Here is an 18,758-nt window from a genome sequence, read left to right as displayed (position 1 = left end):
AATTAAAGATGACAAGAAATTATATTCTTGTTTCATCCTTTATCGAACTGTAAGCAAACGAAGTTTGCTTGTGAAGTCACTTCATAACTGGGCTACTTATATATAGGGATAATGATTTCATATCAGTTGCCTTAGTATCCCATAATGCAATGCATTATGGGATACTAAGGATACAACGCACGATGGGATATACTTTCAGACATGTATAATGCTATACATTACGGGGAGGGCCACTACCCAGAGCAGTTTCAACCTTTATTGAAGTGAAAAAGTAAAGGAATGCTTGTCATAGGTCTAGAGTAGTTAGTATAGAGCCTTATGGTATTATGAGAAAGAAAAGGCAGATAGATAATATGAGAGATAGAGAAAAGGTCTCTCTTTGATTTTCCCTTTCAGTCATTTTCTGACCGCAGGTGACCTTATAGGTATTATCCACAAAGTATTCCTGGTGAGAATTATTATAGGGTAGTTCATCATTGCTTCCCCCCCCCCCCATTTTATTTGCATAACGGCATATGGCTGGTACACATTCATGACTGTAATCCATGTTTGCTCACAACGCTGGTTTGCCTGTTCTGGAGGATGAAAAACCCAAGTTTCTGGACGGAAAAATCCTCTACCTCCATATGAGATCTGCTTACTCACCTTTAGTCGAAAGAGACCAGATGAAGGTTCCTCACGTTACTGACTGGAATCAGAAAAGTCCTCAGCTCTTTTATATCATCATATACCTAACCTAACCTTTCACAGCAAAAATAGACAGAATTTTATTTCCCCATGGTGATTATTGCATAATGTGGGTAGTCAACACCCCTATCCAAAAATATGATATCTTGTAGGATGTTTCTTTCTCAATACATAAATTGTCTGTCTGAACAATAAAATTTCCACAGTACAATATTATAAAGCATTTGTATATCATATTGCTGGTTTTCAAATCCAAGTTTCTTTCTAACCTTTCATAAATGGTATTTTAATTCATTAATTGTAAAAATCAAAATTCTCTTCCCATTGCTGACAGGTGGTGGGAGGGGAATGCCACTGAAGGAAATGATGATCTGATCATTTCCTTCAGTGGCAGAAATGGCTTGTGAAAAAGTTCTCCATAGATGATAAGCCATAAACACTTCAAGAGCTCTTTTATCCATCAGTTGGATCAACGAAGGAGTTCTTGATCAAAAGTATAGCTGAAAGGGAGAAACATGATCTTGATCTTGTGGTGAAGATCAACGATGTAAGGTGTTTTACCTGGAGCATTATCTCGAATTAATTAAATTTTAAATTCTATATTTTCTTTCACACAATAGCTTTCCATTTCACTCACATAACAGTTGATTAAGACACCTGCAAACAATTTTTGAGTCATCCGTGACTTTTTATTACTCCAATAATGAACTGGAAGAGTATGCTTAATAATGTTTTTGAAGGCTCGTGGGTTCTCTTTGTGTCATATCACAAATGCTGAATAGAAACCTTTTTACTTTATGCTCACTTGTATCTTGTTCAAAAGTATAGCCAAAAAATGTTATTTATTCCATCATGGGATCACAGCCGTATCTTTGAAAGGACATAAGTCGAGGGATGACTGTATATGGAATCATTGTCCTTCAAAGTGCCCACTACATCTTCGGCATATATTTTCCTTCACAGTTGAAGGAACTGTTCTTCCTTGCACAGCACATGTATTTGTTGACTTCCTGTAAGAAAGATTCATGAACCAGTTCAAAGAGCAATCGACTAAGAGTGCAACCTTGCTTGACTCCTTTTTGAATTTTGACTTGGTCTGATAGTAACCTATTAAGTAAGAGGTGAGTGGTTGAATTGGCATAGGCTCATGTAATAACAGATGGCAGCTTTTTTACTCACATCGATTTGTTGGATGAACACTATCAAATGCTTGAGTACGGACTACTGATAGCACTGCGATTGGCTACTTTTTCATATTAACTAAGCAGAGTAGATCACGTAGCAGAAACAGATTAAATTCTACTGCTCATCCTGGAACCTCGTTTACTTGTTTACTTTTAATTATGTATCTCAGTTCCCACTTTGAACCTGTTATTGATAATGTGGAAAAATATCTATATCAGATAGAGATATAGATCTCCCACTGCTGATTATGGTGTTATCTCTGTTAGGTTTTGAATGATATAGCTTGTTACAAATTCACTTGGTATGTGTACTGATGAGAGAAAGGAATTAAATAGTATAATTAGAATTGGAAGAATAAAATACCTGGCCTCATGGTCAAGGTTCTATCCCTAGACCATCAGGTCCTGAGTATTTTCTTGTCTGACATTCTTTATATGCTGTAGTAACTTCAGATGCTATAATCAGTCTGTCAATGACATCTTGAATATAAACAGGAAAGCCATTAACCCCGAAACCGGCCATGAAGTCTATAGACCTCCAGCTAAATCTGGATATGATGTAACACCCATTGAATAACTTTGAAAAGAAGAAGTGCAATTTGGTCTCACTGTTTCATCCACCTCTGCCAGTAGGGAAGTGGATGAATTACCAAGAGTTATACTTTCCCACAGTGAATTTACTGTGGGAAAATTCACTTTTGACTTCTATCTGTATGTTAATGTTTCTAATGATGTTTCTACATTCTATACAATTGTGTTAGTTTGCTATGAACACCAGCATCTCTCTTTATACAGGCCTTTCAACCTTTTTGTTTGAGAAAAGCCCTTTCCTTTCCCCATTCAATCATATTTGGTTTTACTGCTTGTTTGAATTTTAACCACATATCCCAGTTCCAGGTAACATTATTCCAGTTTGAACAGAGGGTCTGGAATTTGGTTGAAAAGATGAACCGAAAATTTGGTGGAAGTCTCCGTGGTCCAGAACTGATCTTTACTTGATCCATGCAGCGGAATTTAAGTAGAACTGAATTATGATCTGACATGTTGATGTCAAGATGTTTTATCTGAATAATCCTATTTACAAGGGAAGAAGAGATATGAATTTAATCAAGATGGGTACCAGTACCTTGATTCATGTACGTGTAGGTGTGGAGATTAGGATTGAGAATCCTTCATATGTCTACTAGTTGAGAATTGTCAAGACATGATTTTAACTGTGCATATCCCGCTTTTCCACTCCTGTAGTGGCTTCCTATTTTGTCTAATGTGGGGTTTTCAATACAATTCCAGTCTCCAACTGCTATGATGTAGGGGGCACCATATAAATATGGCTCCAATTCCTGGAAGAATTTTTCGTCTAACTGTTCCATTGGATGGAGCATAAACTTTTATAAACCTTATTACACATCCACAGTATTTCCAATCTGTTGTCAAGATTCTCTCTTCTGCATCCTTTTGGATATTACAGAATGACCTAAAGAAGTAGGCAAGAATAAGAACTCCTACTCCAGCCCTGCTAAATCTTCCAAAGCTCCAATAAGAAAGAAGAAGATACCTATCTGTTAAAGTTTTAAAATCTTTATACGGTATATGCAGAATTATGTTTCTTGAAGACACAAAAACCCGATATTATGGTTAATGTATCATGTGTCCATATAGTTTCTTGTTTGATTTGCCTTTGGAATCCTTGTACATTTAATGAGACAGTGCAGAACTATGATTAATAAAGTGTCACTGATAAGTCTTAAACTTATAGATTCTAGATGAATCTGATGCGGTTTCAATCTGTGAAGGAGCAATTGTGTTTCTTGCTTCGTGTAAACTGTTTTGCAGTTTTTTACAGTTGATTTCCATTATTTCAATTTCATGCCTATCATTTCTGATATGGAAATTTGTATTTCTTTTCATGTAGGTGATAATCGTACTGAGGAAACTTTGAATCAGTAAACTTTATTATTTTTTCCTTTATTGGTATCTTTTGGTTTCCCTTTTTAGTATGAGATGGTTTCATAGTCCATAAACTGTTCTGAGCATGAAGAGTCTTCATTTGATGATCCACAACATTCTTCATTTTTAAATTTTTATTACTTCTTTTTCTTTTAGACTTGGTTCCTTTTTTTTAAACATATCTTTTAATTTTTTTGTTTTGCCCTCAATTTTTTTTTTAATAATTCATCTTTCCTTTTTGATGATCTTGTCTTCATATTAAGTTCTTTCAGTTGTCTTATTGCTTTTCAGTTTCTTCTCCAGTTTCTCCTTGTAGAACAGTTTCCTATGTTTGCATTTCACCTTGTATCTGTTCAGTTGTTATACTATGTTCATTATTGGTAATTTCAACTAATATTGGTCCATCTATATCTGAATTTGAAAGTGGCTGCTGCAGATTTGGAATTTTGGGACTCATTTCTAGCTGGGTTGCACACTTTTTGTGATTTTACCAACAATAGTTTGTTTGAAAGTTCTGTCTTTACTAGATTGAATTGGAAGATCCAGAAACTCGTCTTTATGCTTCTCTGATATATATATATATATATTTATAAAATTAAAATTTAACTGACTAGAACCTGAGAAAGTATAACAAAAAACTTTAATAAATCATGATTAGTTTCATCGGTGTTCCGACTTCTTCAGGTGAGTAAGAAATAACATAAGACTTATAAAAATAACAAGGTAAAAAACATGGACTTTCCAGCTTAATAAAAAGAAGCAGAATAGTAACTGTCAACTTTTGCCCCTCTTACCACACTAGTTACCCTTCTGGTTTGTGCTTGTAGGTCACCTTTCTCCTTACATTCCCTTCACAATTATTATTATTATTTTTTTATAACTCCAGCTTGATGGTGATATTCATCCATTTATCTCCCACTTGATTTACTCTCCTTACTCTAGGTATGAATTTGCCATTACCTCCCTCAAGCACTCCTTTACCTTCCCATGCACTATCACCATCCAGCCGTTGCAGTTTTACATGCCTTGGCACCGATCCAAGCAATCTCCTAAGCTTGTCATATTTACCATCTCTGTAATTCCACATAGACTCCATCTTAACTGAAAATTCCACACATTTGGCCGCTTCCCAGGTCAAGACCATATGCTTGCTCTCACCATTAGTATCAGCATTTTCATATTCATTATAGACAAATTCTCAGATCCAATTATTAGATCTAGCACTCTTGAACCCCTAGTATATTCCATTACATGCTGTCTTGGGTAATTATCCCTTAGTAACTGCATAAAATCTATTTCCTTTCTCCCATGTGTCCTCTTCTCCTTCCAATCTATGGTCCCATAGTTGAAATCCCCCATAATAATTACCTGTACTCCAACTCATTGATTCTATTAGCCGATGTAGATAGCCCCTTAGACCCACTACTATTATGACACTTTATATTCTTATAAACCATTCTTATTGTACAAGTCGTTTTGTCCATCAAATTCACTCCATACCACTCCTCCTGCATAACCTACGTATCAAGTCATTCTAATTGCCATCCTCTGTATCAATTCAAGCATTTTGAGTGAGTTCTTATGGACCCCACCCCAAATGTGAGAGAAGTATTCAATAGCTGGGTAGATTTGTATAAGGTTAACAGCTGTTCAGAGGTGAAGTAACGTTTTGAGCAAAAGAGAAATCCTAGTTTTTTAAAAGCTGAGGAGGCAATGGTTGTGATGTGTTTATGCCGGGAGAGGCTTAATGTCTAGAAATGTGTGTTGTCAGAGGTAACACTGCTGTTATTTCCTTGTTCTCTCTCCCTCTACCCCTCCCCCCATCCCCAGAAAAAAAAAATCTGCTGTAGTGTATGAAACTATTCTTTCATTATTGATAATGTATAAATTAAACAGTGATCTCTCTCTCTCAGCCATACATCTATGGCATACCACTATTGAACTTTCCTTTCTGGGATTCTGTTTCTCCTATATATAGCTTGCTAATGCATAATAAACAACTCCTATCCATCTTACCAACATTATAACATTATAATATATTAATCAGGCAAAAATATATTGATGAAAAATAAAATTTATCAAAAAAAACAAAAAACTTTATAGCTTTCATTTCTCTAGTGCAACATTAGCATCATCAGAGCAAAAGAGACTGCAAGGTAAATAACATAAATTTGAATTAATTATATAATCACATATCAGGGTAAGGCATAAACTGTCATCTGGATTTCGTTGTCTGGCTTTCATTGTTACTATTTTCCCAAGGCTCTTAAGAGATTTTTTGTTCAAAAGTGGTGAACGGATGGAATGAGTTGCCAAAGGTAGTTTTGCATGCTGTGTTGGTGAATGAGTTCAGGGATAGGTATGATAGGTATTACATCAACATTTGTTCGATGTAATATTTGTTCAGGGATAGGTATGATAGGTATTACATCAACATTTGTTCGAGTGGGTCTCTCACAATGAGTCTCGGACTCGATGGAGATAGAAAAGTAATAATAATAAATAAATGGCATCACTTTGTTACTAGCTTATAGCAGTAGGATATTAAATAAAAAATTACGTGTGAATAATTCATTCTGGACTTTTGGGTTGAAAGGGTAAGAGGTTCATGTTTTCATTTCAGTAAGAATTATTTCAGTTGGTTAGAGCAGATGTCTAGGTTTGAAGAGCACACACAGTGAAGTGGGGAATGAGTAGAAATTGTGCAAATTCTCTTTTTTTTCGGTGTTTTTATTCAGATTTATTCAGTGTACAAAATCTTCACAGGATTCTGAATAATCTTGAAATTTAAAAGAATTGCAATTAATAAGTCTCATGTCCTGCCATTTAATACAGTGATCAGTATTATTGCCATGCTTACCTAATCCAGATATCGAGTTGAAAGAAATGTTCAGCTGAATGTCTAGTTTGACTAGCGCTTTTTCAGCAACATTTTTAATGTTTACAATAGTTATTCTGTTTTGATTTATATCAGATAATTGTTTAGGGACATAATTATTTAGCATATGATTAATTAGTAGATATTTCATAGCCATTTAAAAAGAGATCATTTTGTATCTGATCAGATTCACTTGCTAATATATTCTCATCAAAAATAACTCAGTCTCATTTTACAAGGATTTTAAATATGAAACTTTGATTTGATGGATGATTGGAAGAAATGATTTTCTACATCAAGTAAATTTCATTAAAGCTTGCTTTATGACATTCCCTCTCATTTGGGAAATTATCCAGAAAAATGAACATATAAATTGTTATTAGGTATTCTACTGCTGCTGTAAGTTATTAATAAACAGACACATTACTTTCAGTTTTAAGCACAATTATTTAATTGATTTAGGTGCCAGAATGCTAGTGTTACATGGGAGAAATATAAGCTGTGAAGTTTTTTTTAATAAACTTTAAATCTTTTTCCTCAATATGCAAAAATATTTTCAATATGCTACTGTCTTTGCTTCTCCAAGTCATGTACATCTTTTCACTCTGTGGTAATCAACAGGGTGATAGATGTAAGTTAATTACTAAAACACCACTTCCCTTGAAGAAATCTACATCTCCTGCTGTTATCAATTAATTCTTGGAAGATACCATAACCAACCCCATTAACATCTGAGCTACACAGGAAAACTAGCCTCATGAACACACATGGATTACAGTCAGGAATACTTAAGGCTCAGCCATAGGTCTGATTTGTCAGCTATATGCCAGTCCCGAGCCTGGATAAAAATGGGGGGGGGGGGAGAGATTGAGATAATGCTATATTAAAGGGGCCTCACAGCTGTTGTATCATATATGCTAAATAAATAAATAATAAACATCTACTCCAGATACACATACTGACCAGTAATTTAACATTTTAATATTTTATTTTTGATAATACATATTAAATAAAGATTTAAAATGATTAACATTTTAATCTTAATGCAGCAAAGCAATTTTATTCTTCTCTCATGTATTTGGGACTATCTAAATAGCCAGATCTTAAGCTAGCATGTCCAAATATATGTTCCCTTAAAACACATCTATATCCTATGAAGTCAGTCCTATTCCATTTTTTCCCCCTGATTTTTTATAAGCAGTTTTAAGTTTTATTTCTGCCTAAGATGATATTGAACTAATGACTTGTGTGATCTTATTCATCTGTTACTATTACATTAAAAAAAAAAAAGATCCCTGCCTGTATATTCATGAGATTACTTTGTTTTCTCTCTTCCCAGAAAGAAAGGCTGAACAAGATGAATCACATGATGATAATGATGTTAGTGAACATAGCGTGGAAAAGGTTATAAAGGTGGAACAAATTTAATTTTTATTATTATACTTCTCATTTCATAATTAATATTCTAATCTTTTTCTAGGCTTTAAATAAATAAATAAAAAATAAATATGTAAATAAATCATTTAAACTCCTTTTATATTGCATTGGAATATTAGGTAATAACAGCAATTGGCCGTCATCTTAACTTTTTACTATCATTGAAATTGCTGTGTATCTGACAAATTTGTATGTCAAAATAACAATTACCTTCTTTAAAGGTGCTTTGTTTGTGACTCATTTCAGATATTTTTCACTTTCTTTGTGCATTGCCACACTACTGCTAATCTAATAATGGATGCTCAGGCATTGATTATTTCATGTTGATATTTAGAGGAGAAAACATATGTGGTTGGATAATAATTAACTATCGATACAAAATTAATAACGGAAAAAACTCACGTATAAAGATTATTTAATAGTATAATTTTCGCCTGTGTGTCACAGGCATCTTCAGTACATTAAGCTCAAATTAAACAATAACTGACAATTCCAAAAAGTGCCACCTAAGTAGCGTGTTTAAAAAAAAAAAAAAAAAAAAAAAAATCTTATCTTACACCAACTACTTAGATGGCACTTTTTGGAATTGTCAGTTATTGTTTAATTTGAGCTTAATGTACTGAAGATGCCTGTGACACACAGGCGAAAATTGTACTATTAAATAATCTTTATACGTTAGTTTTTTCCATTATTAATTTTGTATCGATATGTCTACTCGCGGTATACCTCTTTTAAAACTTAATAATTAACTAATTTTTTTAGCTATTAAATTATTAGGCCAATATTTATATGGCATCTTTATGGGCACAAAGAAATATACTATGCAGGCAGGCACATCAACAAAAAGTAATACACAGGCTGATAGTAACAAGGTGGGATCCTGTAGTCCTAACTAGCATCTTTTATGGTTGTCTGGTGATGGATTCTTCTTGTACGTCTGAAGATTTTCGTCTTCTCAATTTTTGTTAACATGAAGCAGTTCAATTTATTTAGATTTGGAGCATTTTGTAGTCTGTACAGATTTAAGCTATTCTTCCAGTTTGTCCAAATTATGTTAATTTGCACGAGTAAGGACTTTTTGTACATCCTCTTTTCAAAAAGAAACTGAACTTTTGATAGAAAATAAAACACAAACTAAAATAAAATAAAACACAATTATAAATATTCAAATCATTTATTTCATTCCATATACTCTCCCTCAGCTTCGATACAGCATTCGGCACAGTCAATTAATTCATTAAATGAGTTTTTTATATCAGTTTTTGGGATACTGTTGAGGGTTGTGGTTACTGCCACTTGAACATTTTCATTGGTGTCGTATCGCTTTCCTTTCATTGGCAGATGAACTCGGGGAAGAAAAAGAAGTCACAGGGTGCTAAATCAGGTGAATATGGCGAGTGATCCAACACACAAACTTGGTTCAATTTATGAAGGCCCAAACTCTCGGTCAAAATGTTGTGCACAGTTGAATTTGGAATCCTCAATTCATCTTCAATCAATCTCACGGACAATTTTGGGTTTTCTTTGATGAAATCACGCACTTTTTTGGATGTTAACTTTGCTCAGTCTAGTTAAAGGACAGCCCAGCTTTTCATCATCCACAAGCATCTTACAACCACTTTGAAATCGCTAAACCTCGTAAACGTGAGAGCGAGATAAGCATTCATGACGATATGCTTTTTGAAGCATTTGATGCATTTTGGTAAAACTTTTACCAAGTTTCACACAATTACAGCTCTATTTGAAACTCATTTTCCGACCATTCGTCAAAACACACTGTCACTCTTGGCACTGTAACTCAACTTCTAATGAAGCAAATGTCATAAACAGTTGACACCACACTAATGAAGGTTGTCGCTATTGACAACAAAAAGATACAACAAGTGGTGCCACTAGTTTCTTCTATTTTCGAAAAGTTTGGTTTCTTTCTAGACAGAGGATGTAGATGCCTGTTTCTCTTGTGCCTGCAAACTAACATCATCATCAAATTCCTAATATATACCCTCCAGGGGTGTACAGGATATGATAACACTAAATGAAAATTACATCATTACTTACTTCCTATCTACAATTTTTCTCCAAATCAGTCTGTTACCTGTCAAGACTCCAACATTATCAGATCTTATATTTCTATTTTCTAAGGCACTTTTTACTATATCAATCCACCTATATCTTGGTCTTCCTCTGGGTCATTTTCCTGCCAACCTGGAGAGAACACTTGTTTTGCTAATCTCTCCTCTCCCATTCTGTTTAAGTGACCATACCACCTGAGATTAGCTCTGATAACGCATTCCTGGATGCTGACAACGTCAAGTTCTTTCCTAATATCCTCGTTTTTAATATGATATTGCCATTGATGCCATCTGTTCATGCCTCTAATCTTTCTCAGGACTCTCATATCTGTGGTCTCTAGTCTTTGGTCAAGTGTTTTACTTCTGACCCAGCTCTCAGATCCATAAGTTAAAATTGGTTTGAACGCAGTCTTGTATACAGCTAATTTAGTGTTCCGACTAATTTCTTTCTTATTCCATATGAATTTATTCAATTGACTTCCCACGATACCAGCTTTGCTGATTCTATTGTCTATTTCTATATTTAGTTTACCATCTTCAGTAAAAATTGTGCCTAAGTAGCTGAAATGTTTTACTTGTTCCACAGGTTCTCCATTCACAACACAGTTGACATGTTCAATGATTCTGCCTATTTTCATTGTCTTTGTCTTTTTATTGCTGACCTTCATACCATATCTATTACAACAGCTATTCAATTTAGTCAGAGAATCTTGCAGATTTGTAGCAGATTTATTTAGAAGTATAACATCATCTGCATAAAGCAAAGAGCTGACATTAACATCTCCAATTTTGATATCAGGTTTAATACCACATTCCTTCATAATGTGATCCATATAGATAATGAATAACAGAGGGGATAATGTACATCCTTGTCTCACACCAGATTTAACATTAAACCATCTTCCTGTACTTCCTTCAATTCTAACTGCTGACTCACAACTCAAATAAAGACTAAGTATTGCTTGATATAATGCCCCATTGACACCATATAACTGCAGCGTATTGAATAGCTTCTCTCTTGGCACCTTGTCATATACCTTTTTCAAATCGACAAAACTTAAATACAGATCTTTGTTATATTCCCATGCTTTCTCGACTATTTGTCGTAAAGTGAAGATCTGATCCTGACAGCCTCTATTTGGCCTGAATCCAGCTTGTTCTTCACCAAGCTTTTCTTCCACAATTCTTCTCAACCGTTTCTCAAGTATACTTGCATAGATCTTGCCAGGAACACTCAGTAGGGAAATACCTCTGTAATTCTCACATTCAGTTTTATTTCCCTTTTTATATATGGGTACTATGAGAGCTATATCCAATCATCGGGAATTCGTCCCTCTGTCCAGGCTTTCTGAACTATGCAGTGCAGCCACTGTAAGACTCTTATACCACCATACTTCAGCATTTATGGTCGAATATCATCTACTCCTGCTGCCTTTCCACATTTCAAGCCTTTGATGGCTTTTTCTACTTCAAGTATGGATATGTATTCCTGACTGCATGCCTGGTCAGTGTTTTTTATCACTGTGCTGTCATCACTGCTTGTTTCATTTAGCAGTTTTTCAAAGTAATTACTCCATACTTCAAGAATATCTTTTTCTCCTGTTTTCATTTCACCTTTATCATCTCTAATTCCTTTTACAGCACTCTTTCCTCCATTCCTAAGCTTCTTCAACAACCTCCAGAATATTTTGCCACCTTCTTGATATTTATTTTCTATATTCTTGCCAAAGTCCTCCCATGACTTTTGTTTAGCTAGTTTTACACACTGTTTAGCTTTCTTACATTCGTCTCTGTATTCTGTAAGAGTAAAAGCTGACTTATTTGCCAGGAACTTTTGATATGCTTTCTTCTTTTCCTTAACTGCCTCTTTAACTTCCTGTGTCCACCAGGGAGTTCTGATTTTTTTTTTTCCTTGCACACAACCTCACCACATGCCTCTCTGGCAGAATCAATCAATGTTTCCTTCAGAGTTTGTAACTGAATCTCCAAGGTTTGATTCCTGTTCTCAAACTCTTTCATTTTCTTTTCAATAATATTTCTGTATTTTAGTCTACAGTTCACATCTGAGAGCTGCTCAACTTTTATTCGCTTTAAAACTTTCTTATATGTTATTCTTTCAATATGAAATTCAATTTTATCCTGCTCAAGACTAAATAGTGATCACTTCCAATTTCAAATCCTCTGTTCACTCTGGTGTCCTGCACCAGGGAGAAAACATCACTATCAATAATAACATAGTCAATGAGACTTTTCTTATTCCTAGCCTCTTCTCTCCATGTGAATTTGTGCACATTTTTATGTTGGAACATGGTGTTAGTAATAACCAGTCCATGTCCTGAGCAGAAATCCAACAGATATTTGCCATTATTATTAGCTTTGCTCTTTTCTCCAAATTTTCCCAAAATATTTTTGTATGTCTCACAATCATTTCCTACTCTACTATTTAGATCCCCAACAAGGACCAACTTTTCCTTTTTCATTGTGTCAGTTGCATTTTCTAAAGCGTCAAAAAATTCCTCCACTTCTACCTTAGTAGAACCTTCTGTGGGACCATAGGCACAAATAAGTCTCATTGTCCAGTTCCCCATTCTCATATTTGCCCACATTACTCTACTTGAGACTGACTGCCATTCAAGAAGATTAGCCTCGTATTTTGTGTTGAATACTATGGCTACTCCTTCTTTTCCTTGATTGTCATTGCCTGAATATAACATTTTGTATTTATTGCTCAGAAAGATCTCACCAGTTTTGGTCTTTTTTGTTTCAGTCACCCCTATTATGTCGATCTGGTACTTATCTAATTCCTCAGCTAGCTCCATTTCTTTGCCATTCAGGCTTCTTACGTTGATAGTACCGATCTTTAACTCTGGTGATGTTGAGTTGGGGTTTCTTTTCAGATTTTTTCCAGTAGCTGACTTTTCGCTGTTCGCCCTAATTCCCTGGCGAAAACAACGGGGGCCTTGTTTAACCGGGCGACGCCCCAGCCGGCATGAAATTTTGTCATGTTGTACCATCATTTTTTATTTTGGTTTAACCAATAAGAATACAATTTGGTCGGCTAAATCCCAAATTGCCAGCCCATCCTCGTTCGTTCAGTATCAAAGTAGATACCCAACTGTTGTCTATTTTCATATTTAATTTATCATCTTCACTAAAAATCGTGCCTAAGTAGCTGAAATGTTTTACTTGTTCTATAGGGGTTCTCCACTCACGATGCAGTTGATATTTTCGATGTTTCTCTCTATTTTCGTTGTCTTTGTCTTTTTAATGCTGACCTTCATACCATATTCATTGCAACAGTTATTCACTTTAGTCAGGAAATCTTGCAGACTTGTAGCATATTTATTTAGAAGTATAACATCATCTGCATAAAGCAAAGAGCTGAGATGAACATCAACATTTTGATATCAGGTTTAATACCCATTTCCTTCATAGTGTGATCCATATAGATAATGAATAACAGAGGGGATAAAGTACATTCTTGTCTGACACCAGATTTAACATTAAACCATATTCGTGTATTTCCTTCGATTCTAACTGACAACTCAAATAAAGACTAATTATTGCTTGTTATAATGCCCAATTGACACCATATAACTGTAACATATTGAATAGCTTCTCTCTTGGCACCTTGTCATATGCATTTTCCAGTTCTACAAAACTTAAATACAGATCTTTGTTATATTGCCATGATTTCTCAACTATCTGTTATAAAGTGAAAATTTTGTCCTGAAAGCCTATATTTGGCCTGAATCCAGCTTGTTCTTCACCAGGCTTTTCTTCCACAATCCTTCTCAACCATTTCTCAAGTATACTTTTATATATCTTACCAGGAACACTCATTAGAGAATACCTCTGCAATTCTCACATTCATTTTTGTTTCATTTTTATTATGTGTCCCTCTCTGTTCTGCACTTCTGAACTATGCAGTGCAGCTACTGAAGACTTTTATACCTCCATACTTGATCATTTCTGGTCAAATATCATCTACTCCTGCTACCTTTTTCACATTTCAGGCTTTTGATGGCTTTTTCTACTTCAAGTATGGTATGTATTCCTGACTGCATGCCTGGTCAGTGTGTTTTACCGCTGTGCTGTCATCACTGCTAGTTTCATTTAGCAATTTTTCGAAGTAATTACTCCACACTTCAAGGATATCTTTTTCTCCTGTTTTCATGTGACCTTTATCATCTCTAATTCCTTCTACAGCACTCTTCCTCCGTTTCTGAACTTCTTCAACAACCTCCAGAATATCTTCCTACCTTATTTGTTTTCTATGTTCTTACCAAAATCCTCCCATAGCTTTTGTTTATCTAGTTTTACACAGTGTTTAACTTTGTTACATTTGTGTCTGTATTCTCTAAGAGCACAAGCTGACTTATTTGCCTGGAACTTTTGATATGCTTTCTTCTTTTCTTTCACTGCCCCTTTAATTTCCTGTGTCCATCATGGAGTTCTGATTTTTCTATCCTTGCAGACAACCTCACACATGCCTCTTTGGCTGAATCAATCACTTTTTTTCTTCAGGGCTTGCTATTGAATCTCAAGATTTGATTCCTGTTCTCAAACTCTTTCATTTTTTCTTCAATCATGTTTGTGTATTTTAGTCTAAAGTTCACATCTGAGAGCTGCTCAACTTTTATTCGCTTTAAAACTTTCTTGCATGTTCTTTTCAATAAGATTGAATTGTATCCTACTCAAGAATAAATGGTGATCACTTCCAATTTCAAATCCTCTGTACACTCTGGTGTCCTGCACCAGGGAGAAAACATCACTGTCAACAATAACATAGTCAATGAGATTTTTCTTATTCCTTGTCTCTTCTTTCCGTGTGAATTTGTGCACATTTTTATGTTGGAACATTGTGTTAGTAATAACCAGTCCATGTCCTGAACAGGAATCCAACAGGTATTTGCCAATTTGCTCTTTTCTCCAAATTTTCCCAATATATTTTTGTATGCCTGACAATCAATTCCTACTCTGCTATTTAGATCCCCAACAAGGACCAACTTTTCCTTTCTCATTGTGTCAGTTGCTTTCTGTTAAGCCTGAAAAAATTCCTCCACTTCTACTTTAGTTGAACCTTCTGTGGGACCATAGGCACAAATAAGTCTCATTGTCCAGTTACCCATTCTGATATTTGCCCACATCACTCTACCCTGAGACTGCCTGCTATTGAAATAGATTAGCCTCATATTTAGTGTTGAATTCTATGGCTACTCCTTATTTTCCTGGATCGTCATTGCCTGAATATAACATTTTGTATATATTGCTATGAAAAAGCTCACTAGTTTTTGCCTTTTTGGTTTCCGTTACCCCTGTTATGTCGATCTGTATTTATCCAATTCCTCAGCTAGCTCCATTTCTTTGCCATTCAGGCTTCTTATGTTGATAGTACCGATCTTGAACTCTGGCGATGTTGAATTTTGGTGGGTTTTTGGATTTGTTACAGTAGTTGATGTTTTGCTGTTTGCCCTGATTTCCTGGCGAAAACTACAACCCGTTGTTTTTCAGTTGAACTAGGCAACACCCCAGGTGGCATGAAATTCTGTCATGTTGTACCCAGCTTTGGGGTGCCTTTTAAATCAATTCTTGAATCAACTTTCAAATCAATCTGCCCCCCTCCCAAAAAAAAAAAAATATATATATATATATATATATATATATATTTTGGCTCAGTAATCACCCTCTTAAGCAAACTAACATATTTTGGAAAATCTAGGAAATAGTTTTTTTTTTTTTTTTCCCCTAGAGAGTTAATATCTGTGTGAAAAAACATAAAAACTATGTGCATTATCTGCACTGAAATCATTCCAGGTTGCAGACCATGTTGTGGGTACTGATCACCAGATACAATGGAAGGAAACCTCCCTTTTATACAGAAGTACATATAAATGAGGAACTATTGCCAGAATTCACTACAGCATTCTCCAAATCTAAACAAATATAGCAATCTTACATTATCAAAAAATCTTGAAGAACCATCATCTTGAGAACTTCATGAAGATATAATTGCTGCATCCATAGAGAGTGCCAGTTATGGCTATATGATTCTGCCTTGTTGCAGTCAATCTGTGCTTGCTTTCCTGCTGGTGTGCCTATGCTTAGTATATTATTTTTTGTTTCTGTGAGGATACCTTAAGATCAAGGTTAACTATTGACCTAACAGTTTAATAGCTAAATAAATATGGTTAATCATTGTTACTAGACATGGATTTTCTTGTCTAGTAACAAGAAAATATTGGGTACTACTACTTCTTGGAGATATTTAAGAAATTAATTACATCTGTTTACTTTTTAATATATCCTCAGGGGCTCGCTTTAGTGAGTACGGGCTTGGCAAACCCGAGGTACCTGATGCTGGACCATGCCTTACTTTATGTAATATACATCTGTTATATTATCTGTAGACTGGTCCTTCCTCTTCCTCCCTTGTTTCTTTCTTTCTTCTCTTCTTGCTCCTTCCCCCGAATGCTATTAGAATATTCGAGGGGAATCTTTCCTATTTTGCTGTGTCATTTCGTCTTGTACTAATAGGACATGATCAAACACTGTAACATGATAAAGCCATCAAACAATGTTCATACCGCATCGTCCGTTGCTCGGGTTACCAAGGGACGCGTTCAGGTTTTAGGCTGAGGAACCCGTTTGAAAATTATGTTACAGTCTCCCTTAGACACCACTCCTCAGCACTCTGCTAGAGGAAACTCCATCAATGGGCCTGCCACCCGTTTGGGGAGGTGTTTAGGGGCAGCGCAAAGAAATGGTTCTGCAAAAGGACGGAAATGGCAATGACAACGGCACCAGACTATGGCTTTGGGCAACTGGAACATCTTCTCTCTGACAGGGAAGGAGTTGGAACTGGTCGAGGAAGCCAAGCGCTACCGGCTAGACTTAGTCGGGCTTTCTTCGACCAAGAGGAGAGCCTTTGGAACTGTCGACCTGGATAAGGGGTGGAAGCTCTACTACTCTGCTGTGAGCCCAACAGTCTCTGCTCAGGCAGGTGTGGGGGATACTCACAAGCCCCCAGCTGTCAGACTGTGTTGCTGAGTGGATCCCATTGGGGGGACGGGTATGTGTGTTAAGGCTTCAGATGAAAAACCATGATTTGGCTGTGGTGCAAGCCTATGCACCTAATCTGGAGTCAGAATACTCTGCCTTCCTAGAGGAAGTGGATGCTGCTTTTGATAGGGTGGCAGACATGGAATCAGTCCTGCTGATGGGTGACTTCAATGCACATGTTGGAACAGATGACCAGACATGGAGGGGTGTGGTTGGGAGGAACGGCACCCCTGATCTTAATGCAAATGGGTTGAAATTATTGGACTTCTGCTGTACTAACAGCTTGTCCATAATGAATACTTTCTTCCAGCACCGAGAAGTCCATAAGTATACCCGGTACAGGGATACACTAGAACAAAGGTCTCTGATTGACTTCTTTATAGTCTCAGCAGACCTATTTTCCTCAGTGTTGGATGTTCGTGTGAGAAGAGGGGCAGAACTGTCAACTGACCACCACCTTGTTGTGTGCACTCTACGGCTTCAGAAACCAGATGCTACCATCAATGCTGGTAGGCCTAAGCAGCTATACCGCATGAAATAGGAGACATTGGAAAATGAAGCTGTGAGGAAGAATTTTGCAGATGACATTTCCTCCAAGTTCAAAGAGATTTTCAAGCATACTGCAGATGTCGAGGTGGAGTGGAAGCTGTTCATAACAGCTGTCAGTTGTGAGGGGGGGGGGTGGAATTGTTGGTGAATGTATCTGCTTGTATACGTGGGTTTTCTATAAACTGAGAAAACCAAGGTTCCGTCAGGCTGGCAGGTGACTAGGGTGTCTAAGAAAGGAAGGCAGTTGTTTTTTTCTTCTTCCAGGGTGAACTTGATTCTGGGGTGTTGGTTATTTAAGTGTGTCAGGAAGGAGAGGAGTGCATCGGAGCCATGTGACCAAATAGCGAACACATCATCAACATAGCAAAGCCATATGGTTGTTTTTTGTGGGGCAGAGTTTAAGGCTTTCTCTTCAAAAGTCTCCATATAAAAGTTGGCCAAGGGCAGGGAGAGTGGAGAACCCATGGCTGTCCCCTCTATTTGTTTATAGAATTTTCCTTGCAAAACAAAATAGCCTGAGTTCATTGAAATAGGGCTGTGATATCGGGAGGATATTTAGCTTGGATTAGCTCTAAGGATTCTTTGAGTGGGACATTTATGAATAGGGAGGAGACATCAAAACTGACCATTATGTCAGTGTGTTTGAGTGTAAGGTTTTCTATGCTGGCTTTGAAGTGGGCTGAGTTTTTTATGTGTGAAGGTGTGTTGCCAGTATAGTGTGTGAGGGCTTTGGCCAAATGTTTAGCTATGAAAGTTCCAGTGATAATGGCAACGTGACTTTGCTGAAATATTGGAAGTGTATTAAAATTTATTTTAATGTATATTCTATTGCACGTTGTAATTTCTTTAAGCTATTTGGTAAGAAACTAAATAATAATATCATGGATACATGGATCTTCAGAGGGAGCAAAATTGATAGTGATCACATATTAGTTGAAAGCA

At 36.1% G+C, this 18,758-nt stretch overlaps 1 protein-coding gene across 1 annotated transcript in view; it reads left to right on the top strand.

Annotated features, from left to right (window-relative positions):
- Positions 1–18,758, top strand: part of Kif3C (Kinesin family member 3C) — a 685,271-nt gene that overhangs the window by 216,132 nt on the left and 450,381 nt on the right. The window contains exon 7 of the mRNA XM_090406914.1: positions 8,036–8,109. Coding sequence (XP_090263040.1) covers positions 8,036–8,109 — 74 coding nt within the window. The remainder of the gene's footprint in view (positions 1–8,035; positions 8,110–18,758) is intronic.

Source organism: Typopeltis vanoorti, chromosome 17 (genome assembly GCF_054136105.1).
Source record: "Typopeltis vanoorti isolate ZY-2024b chromosome 17, IOZ_Tvanoo_1.0, whole genome shotgun sequence".
NCBI classification, from domain to species: domain Eukaryota; kingdom Metazoa; phylum Arthropoda; class Arachnida; order Uropygi; family Thelyphonidae; genus Typopeltis; species Typopeltis vanoorti.
Note: the sequence above shows the minus strand (reverse complement) of the source record. Positions and strands in the feature narration are given on the sequence as shown.